General features: G+C 34.6%; 1 protein-coding gene across 5 annotated transcripts; it reads right to left on the bottom strand.

The window, feature by feature from the left end:
- Positions 1-448: 448 nt before the first annotated feature.
- Positions 449-7,132, bottom strand: LOC108453720 (26S proteasome non-ATPase regulatory subunit 1 homolog A-like). Of its 5 annotated transcripts, none has more exons than XM_053028209.1 (13): positions 6,749-7,132; positions 5,875-5,944; positions 5,354-5,459; positions 5,039-5,150; positions 4,796-4,964; positions 4,153-4,628; positions 3,914-4,049; positions 3,591-3,839; positions 3,123-3,343; positions 2,786-3,044; positions 2,386-2,618; positions 1,785-2,304; positions 449-1,068 (listed from the first exon to the last, which is right to left on the bottom strand). In XM_053028209.1, the coding sequence occupies exons 1-13, from the start codon at positions 6,901-6,903 to the stop codon at positions 730-732; spliced, it is 3,045 nt and encodes a 1,014-aa protein (XP_052884169.1). In that variant the 5' UTR covers positions 6,904-7,132; the 3' UTR covers positions 449-729. The 5 variants fall into 5 exon arrangements, with proteins under 5 accessions (XP_052884169.1, XP_052884168.1, XP_052884170.1 ...); XM_053028208.1 differs by having other exon boundaries at positions 2,386-2,663; positions 6,749-7,126; XM_053028210.1 differs by having other exon boundaries at positions 2,386-2,663; positions 4,153-4,562; positions 6,749-7,126.
- Between the last annotated feature and the right edge of the window lie 1,591 nt (positions 7,133-8,723).

Below are 8,723 nucleotides of genomic sequence, written 5' to 3'. Positions count from 1 at the left end.
TCAGGTTAACGTCCATTTTATTCACCAAGCCATCTATTCTAACGTTAGGATTCTAAAGGATAATTTAGATCGGTTGAGGTAAAAGCATGTAATAAGATTGGGAGCGCAATCAGAAATAGTGTTAACAGAAAATCTCATGTTAAGAAGCTCATCCAAGAATTTTCAAAAGGAAGGATGAACCTGTAGGGAGGGTAAGTTTTCTGTCTTGTTTTAATGACTATTTGCAGCTTGGTGTTTTAAGGTTTTGAACCTGAACACTAATGGAAAAGAAAAAAGATATTATCAAATATTGGTATGGTTTTTTTTTTTAACGTAATATTGGTATGGTACCAAGTAAGCACGCACATTCTACGTTAATGCATCGATAGAACTTGAAACATAATGGTTCGATAAAAATAATGTTAAAAAAATATTAAATATATGTGGTACTGGTGCGTATCTATTAATATTTTATCATATATTCCAGCTAACTTAAATGCGCGCTGAAATACCATAAAAGGAGAATGGTTAAAACGTGTAACCATTTCAATAAAACACAACGAAAAGGAAACAATAGAAAAATAAGATCAATAGATCACTTTAAAATGGATATTTAAATAAATAAGTAAACAAATAAATAGATAAGATGCCATGAACTAAATTACCAAAGTTGCAAAGCTGTAATGCGACAAAACACTGCCCGATTCTGGGAAAATCATAGGCCCTCTTCAGTTTCATAACCCAGTGAAATCAGGATGTGTACTCAAAAGGCTGCGGGACCTGAGGTTCATCATCAACCGCCATAGCTGATGAGGAACTCTGTTGCCCTACTGCTGGTCGACCAGTGGTTCGAGATGCTGCTGATGCAGGTGCATCTGTTAGAGAGAGCACCTCGGGTTCATTAGGGCGCAGGTCTTTAAGAAGAACAAACCCGGATGGTGCCGATTTCACAGGCACATATCGGCTGTCTTCTAGAAACTTGATGAACTTCTCTTGAGCAGGAACCACTCTGGCTGGATTGGTCAAAATCTCAAATGTCGGCTCCGGCTCTGGCTCCGGCTCTGCTTTCTTCTCCGGAAGGCTATCAACCTGCTTAACATAAAACATCAATGGCAGAAGATAGTAAATATATTTTGGTTGTTCATCACCTGAACATATCTCAAGCAATCAATGATGAAAACCTATGACGTTCCGACTTAATTTTTCTTGAAATACCTATGTCTAGCACCCATATCTAACACATATCCGAATATGGATAGGAGAATATGTTCCTCCAAAGACCCCCGCAAACTATAGAAAACTCAAGGAAGAAAAAAAGTGAACAAAACTCTATCCGGTACTCACATCCAAACTTGAGTAACAAAAAACAAAACAACACATTTCAAGAGATATTTCGACGTTAAATTTTTAGAGTTGTATTGGAATTTTAGTCCCAACTCCAGCACAACTCAAAGTATGAGTTATAATTAATTCTAATATTCTGACATATTTAAATTGCCAGTTAATTTATTAGCTCACTGGTCAGTGCACTAAGCCCCCATCAGTCTTAAATTCAAAAACCTAAACCTATTCTTCGACCCTTCATTTTTCTTTAAGTATGTGTTTGATACATATTTAGATATAAACACAACAATATGATTTCCAAAAAGAACCTCCAAATACATTAAAAAAACTTAGAAAATATTGAAAACACCTGTGTTGGACACATACATGTACCTGACACACCTGAATCCATGTAACACAGATCTAGACAATAAAAGACAAGATTTAAACATCGTTCAAACGTATAACTCGATGAATCTTACCTGCATAGCTTCCCCATCCTTCTCACTAGATGGTTTCCCTTTTCCAGTATTCAGAGAAGAGGATGAGGACTCCAGCCCAGATGATTTTTCAGCATTAGCCTTTTGTTCTGCCTCTTTCTTAGCCCTAGCTTTAGCCTTTGCTGAAGTTGACAGGACAGCAGTTGGAAGTTTAACAGCTGATGTAGTGGTAGAAGCAGTAGTTGGTTTAGGATACTCAAAAAGAAAAGGTTTTGCATGGGATAAGAACTCAAATCTTGGAACCTTCAGGTCATAGTTCAGTCCAATAAAAGCTGTGGGTGAGAACGACAAGCTCACAAAATAGATGAGAGGATACCAATACCAAAATTGGCTGAAAACCGCAAGACCAACAATGGCAGTGACTTTGTTGTGCTTTGTCTTGGAAAGCAATCTTATGGTCACATTCCTCCCACCAGCATCAAGGATCCCAGAGGCCAAGATTGCTCCCATCTTGCTCATTGTATCTTCATGCTTATCACGTATTATCTTTTCCAGTTGTCGCCTGGATTAAGGAGATAAAAAAGGGTAAGCTAAATAAATCAATAATATGTAAAACTGTTACTTGAAAACGAAGAAATAACACCTGAATGTTCCAACACGTGAATCACTTGCTTCATTGACCTGGACCATGACCATGGCCATTGCATTGAGGGCACCTTGACGAACAAAATCAACAGCATCCAAAGTTAAGGGTTCTAGCAATGATATGGCTTCACTCAGTCCTGTGCCAGCACATGATATGCCCACTGCAAGTGCCGCACCATATCGAACATGTGGGTTGTAAGACTCAGATAGTAAAGACACAATTCGAGGAGTCTGCAGTGTTGACCAGACAAAAGTGTTGACCAGACAAAAGGTGAGCTTCAGAAATTTATAGCCCAATGACAGATCCAAAGATATAATACAGTTAGAAAATTATGGACAAAAAGGTGCATAAAACATTGATCACATCCCACACATAGATGAGGGAATACGCAACCTACCTGCGCTGGCTCAGAATATAGGACAAACCCCAGCGCTAAAACAGCAGTTCTCCTTACATCATCACTCACATCCGATACAGCAAAGTGCAGCAGCTGACGAATAGCCTTGTTGTTTGCGGTTCCCCTATAGGCCAATGCTAATGCATACATGCCACCATAACGTAGTATAGGATCTTGATCCTGAGTCATCTGCTCAATTAATGTATCTGCTTCTTCTTCCCTTCCATAAACTGTAAGAGCTATCCCTAAAGCTAAACCCCTGAAACCAAATGGAAGACACAAGTAAAGACCACTAGCAGAATAAAGACCAGTTCAATACCAAGATATCGGACTTTACCTAATAATTTTCTCATGTTGTGTCTCGTGTGCATAAGCTAGCATCTCACTTGCTTTCTCACTAGCAGTTCCAACCATAAGCAAACCCATACTGATGCCAGCAGCTTCACCGGCAACAGCACTGTCGGTATAGAGCACAGTTTTGACTTCATCATAGATATCTTCATCAGCAGTTCCCAGAGCTGCCAAACCAAGACCTAAGCATGCACCATGTTGGATAACCTGGACCAAAAAAAAAAAAACCAGTAATTTAGTCCACAAAAACATAATGCTACTTTGTCCAACAATAGAAGACAAATCTGAATCCTCACAAATGGAATAGAGATAAGAAATAACAAACTGATGACCATGTTTTCTTGTGAGTAGATGGAAATTTGGCTCTTCAGCATGTCTCTTTATTTTCAGGCCTATTTGTTGGTTGGGGGGGGGGGGGGGATGAGGCTAATGTCGGCCAAGAAAGTTAGTATACCTCAACATTAGTGTTTCGAAGGCTATCACGAAGGAATTGCTTAATGCCTTCACCATGGTTGGCATGAATGAGACCCAAAGCATACAGTGCACCACCTTCAGAGTATGGACTCCCACCACCACCAGCCCCACCTTGGGGTAGGTATGGAGCCATCAGAGACCGCCCCTGCTGCAGATGTCCTCTGTGAATAACACCAAGCCCAGCTGTTGCACTGAATTTGGCCCAATTTGTAGCCCTACTCAGCCAGTCCTAATGATCAGAATATGAATAGTAAGTATAAAGTCTAAAAGAGCAAAAAAGAAACAGCAAGATGAATGTTTTACCAGATTGTCCCTCAGGAATGTATCCACAGTTGTTCCAGCATGCATTATAGCATTTGCATAGATTGTAGCACTGTGACAAACGCTATTCCTCATTTCAACAGATTGTTTTATGGTCTTCAAAATTAATAGATCCGATCTAAGATGAAGAGTAACCAGTTAATATCTTGTATGCATCACAAAGAAACATGATATGAATTTATTTCCACCAAAAGATGGTACAAAAGAAATCAATGCCTCACTTGTTATGACTGTACAAGAACTGTAAAGTCAATTGTATTGAGGTCTCTCCAGACAAAATTCCTTTGATTTTTGTCAGCCTCTCAGCGTACATAACTTCTTTAGGATCAGCCTCACGCACATCCGTCATAGAAGCAGAAGAACCATCTGTCATCTGAACATCCTCTGCAGCAGTAGAATTTTCATTTTGAATAGGACCAGGGTCACTGGATTCTGGCTGTAATGATTCTGAAGGCAGAGATTTGGGAGCTGGAAGTCGATCTCTTACATTTAAGAGAAAAGCCTGGTGCTCATTCTCCACAAGATCGAATGCAACTTGGAAAGCCAAAAGAGCATCCTCCTTATTTTCAGAGCGGAGAAGTTTCTCCAATATATTGGCAACACCTTCAGGTTCATCCAAGAACATGAGACACTGAGAAGTACTCAAATAATCAGAATAAGGCAATTTTTGGTACAATTTAACAAGAAGCTGAAGCACCTGCATGAACCAAAGAATAACCGTCTGGCATTATGGATCTTGCAGAATTTGCAAGGGTGTAATAGAGAAATACAGTTTGTACTAATAAAAGAATATCAAAGAACTAGTAGCAATGGCATTAATACAAAGTACAGATCTTTTATGAATTACTGAAATATCAAACTTACCTCTCGGCGGTATTCTCGGCGATATATAAATGAATGAGAGACATGAGTGGAATATGCTAAAGTGGCATGAACATTATCACTCCTTATTATTGCTTCCTCAAGTTTATCCAGTCTCCGGCACTCAATTGCAATTCCCATCCCTTGTTGGAATTTTCCATCAATAATACACCTAGATTAAAGAACAGTAAGATAGCCAGACTAACTCCAAATATTTACATCAACTATGAAAGAAAGCTCTATTACTTGTCAAGCATTCTCTCTACAATTGCCTCCAACCTACAGTCAATCTCTGCTGCTCCATCACTAGACTCTGCTGCCTTTGACCGAAGGCTAGCGTACTCATCTATTGCCTTGGCTGAAATTAAGAGCATAATGAGTCAACTGCATGGAACATCGAATTTAAAACATGAAATACAACAACAACAAAGTGAATGATTAGGGTCAGTTAAAATCCTTATTAGCAGCAAAATACAACCAGAGCCAACATACTAATGGATTTGAATTATTGAAACAGTTATTAATGATCACAAAATATAGCAAATGACTCAAAGTTGTTACCAAGGAGAGTGTGAACATAATCAGAATCCTCAGAAATATCGAAAAGGGGGCCAGCTCCAAGAGCATAAGACAACGAATCATTGAGTTCCCCCAAGTAATAAAAGACCTGAGGGTAAAAACATTGTGGCCCAGATAAGCATAAGCCAACAAAGTCAAAATTAAATAAAAGAGCAAGTAGAGAAAGGCCATCTACTTCTGTTACTTCTCAGTTACAAATTGTAAATGCAATCAAACTAAAGTTAAACATATCAAACAGCAGCAGCATTTTTACATGAAAAATGAATCCAACGAAAATTATAACATTAACATAAGTTTATATATATTTACACACACACACATGTTGCTTGTAATAGAAAAGTAAAAGTCACATAGATGAAGATCATGGAGTTTAGATTTTTCTTCTTCCATTTTTTGAAAAGAACCCATCTTTTCAATTTCAAAAAATATGCTAGTTATACACATTTGATCATTAAGAGGCACATTGATACACATGCAAACAGTAAGGGGAAAGAGAGGAGAACCTTTGAGACAAGCAGAGCAGCAAGTTGTCTCTGATGCTGGCCAAATTCTTCATCTTCAGATAAGCTTTCTCTAAAAAATACAAGCATAACATTGTTATTCACATAACTCATTTAGTACTTCTTTTGAACTAAAATTACTACCATTTTAGGCAGATAACTTATACAAACTCTCTAAATAGTGCCAGATAAATTTAAAATAAGCTGAAAGCAGATGAATTAAAGTCATGTTCCCCGTCTTCCCCCAGCCCAAAACAGTTACATGAAATTTTCCAATTAAAGTGAAAATGGAACTTAATTTAGCAGATGTCAGATTTTCATAAAATAACCATCACCATAGTTTTTATTCACTAAAAACTTATAACTTGGTAAGCGAAAAACCATTACCTACATTGCACAATAGTTTCTTCTTCTTCTTTTTTTTTTTTTTTGTCTGTGTGTGACTAACAAAATAATTGCTTCTAATTCTTCCTAATCTAAAACTTATAAAATAAGTGCAAAACTGCAAAGCATATAGCTCGTCTAAAGCAATCGTTAGTCACATACAAAAGTACAATTTAGTTAAATCACAAAAATTTCACCATTTGCCTACTATAACCTAAGAAACCAAAAATTAAAACCTTTCCAAATCTCCAAAATTCCAAAATTTACGCTCTTAATGAATTCAAACTACATTCTCAGTCTTTCCTACAGTAGCTAAGCCAAAACACACACACACACACAAAGGGAAAAAAAAAAAAAAAAAGCTTTCTTCACTTTGTTTCCTTCAATTTCCCACACTCCAATCAGTTCAAAACAACCAAAACCTAAACCTTAACTAAACAGAAGGAAAGAAAATATCACAAAAACGACCACCATAATAAAGAACAAGGCTTACATAATAGGAATGCTGGTGGAGATCTCTGGCCAAAATTGATCAACGGAACTGATTAGATTAGTGACAGCATGGAACTTCAATTGTGGATGGCTCTCATTAAGCATTGCTAATAACCCTCCAGCGGAGCTGACCATCGTCGCCGCTGCCGTTGCCATTCCCCAAAATAAAAATAAAATAAAAAACACCAACGTTCTATGATTTTGGGAGATTCGTCACTAGAAAGAAAATGGAGGGAAATTGGGTATTTTCGTCGGAGAAAAAAGAACCTTCGACGATACTTAGACGAACCCAAACGATAAAGGGACGACGGAGAAAGAAAAATATTTCCGATGCAATATACTGGGAAAAATTTGTGGAAATATTAATTTAAGTGCTTGAAATTTTATTACTAACTTTTTTAATTACTTAATTTATATTATAAAATTGTTTTGTAAATTCGTAAATATAAATAAAATATATATAATTATTTTATTTAATAGAAGTATATAATTAATTTTTTAAAATTATTTTTTATTTTAAATTTATTAATATAATATTTTATATTATTTTAAATAATTTAATTAAAATAAATATGATATTTTAAATTTCTCATTTAAAAATATTAATAATTTATTTTAACTTTTAATAAAATAACTTAATATTTTCTATAATAGCAACTTACATTAAGATTGAAACACATCCTAATATCGAAATATATTCAACGAATTTAGTACAACTTTTATTTAAAAATTCAAATTTGATTACCATTTTTTTCTCATTTATTTTGTTATATAGACCAACTAAAATTTTGAAAACAGCAATAAAAGAACTAAATTTAAATGTAAAAAATACAATATATTTAAACTTAAATATAAAATATTCAAAATTTTATTTTATTAGATTTTTCTAAATATTTTAATTTAATTAATAGTACATGTATTTGGTTATTTGTTGTTTTATTTATTTTAGGGTGATATCATATTTAGTACTATACTTTCATAAAATGTCTAATGCAACACTTATATTTTGAATATATCAAATTGGTATTTGAATTATCCAAATGGTTTTATTGCACAATAGAATTTCAAAAATTTCCACAAAACTTGAACCTTGTGTTTTTTTTTTTTACGAAAATAAATTTTACCAAACTTAGTAGTTGTGTTTCTATACTAGCGAGATTTTTTAGTTCCTAACTTTCAACCAAATAATCTTTTCGCTATCCCAAACCCTCAATTGTTGGGCTCTTATCACGAACCAAATACAAAACAAAAATTATAACTTTCCAGTGGAGAAAGTTCACTTTCTTTATGGTAACCAAAATCAAAATTACTATCACGAATACTCATGAAAAAATAGAATTTACTTTGTAACTAGATAAATTTTCTTGAATTTCGGTAAAGTATCCATGTATAATTAATGTGTCTATTTGGATATTTTTACAAGGAAATATCACAAGAGTTCTACTTGAACAAAAATAGGAAAAAAAACAATATTTTAGTAGGAAACTCAGAGTACAATAGAACTCATTAGGTCAGGTGGCACAAATTAGGTTTCCTAGACCTAATGTGCCACCCAACTCATGCTATAATGGATTTTTAAACTTTTGTCATGTTTTGAGTACAATTATATATGTAATCAATTATGATTTTAATTAAAATAAGCTCATATAATTATTCAACCCAATAACTAGTTTTATGTTCCCAAAATATTATTTTATTTAATTAAATTATTTTCTCAATCCAATTCTAATTACATCAAAATCATGACGATTTTATGGTATTAGAATCTACGATAAATACATTTAATCTTACATGTTCAATAAAACTACAATGACTAATTAATTTAATTTTTACTCTTGACTCAATTATTTAATTACAATAAATTAAATAACAATTCAAAGAAATTAAATTAATTTCTAAGTCATCTTTGTTCTAAAACCCTACACCTGACCTAGATGACGAGTCAAAATGAGAGTGACACATTGTGTTTCCAAAGC

Source organism: Gossypium arboreum, chromosome 5, assembly GCF_025698485.1.
Source record: "Gossypium arboreum isolate Shixiya-1 chromosome 5, ASM2569848v2, whole genome shotgun sequence".
Classification (NCBI taxonomy): Eukaryota; Viridiplantae; Streptophyta; class Magnoliopsida; order Malvales; family Malvaceae; genus Gossypium; species Gossypium arboreum.
The sequence above is the reverse complement of the archived record's forward strand: the minus strand, read 5'-3'. Positions and strand labels throughout refer to the sequence as shown.

Excerpts from the sequence above, each read along its gene's own strand:
- LOC108453720 (XM_053028208.1), bottom strand. The coding sequence starts at position 6,903 with ATGGCAACGGCAGCGGCGACGATGGTCAGCTCCGCTGGAGGGTTATTA. Across the intron at positions 5,945-6,748 it reads TCCACCAGCATTCCTATTAT|AGAAAGCTTATCTGAAGATG; the intron begins GTAAGCCTTGTT and ends TGTATTTTTTAG. Across the intron at positions 3,045-3,122 it reads CAACATGAGAAAATTATTAG|GGGTTTAGCTTTAGGGATAG; the intron begins GTAAAGTCCGAT and ends ATTTGGTTTCAG.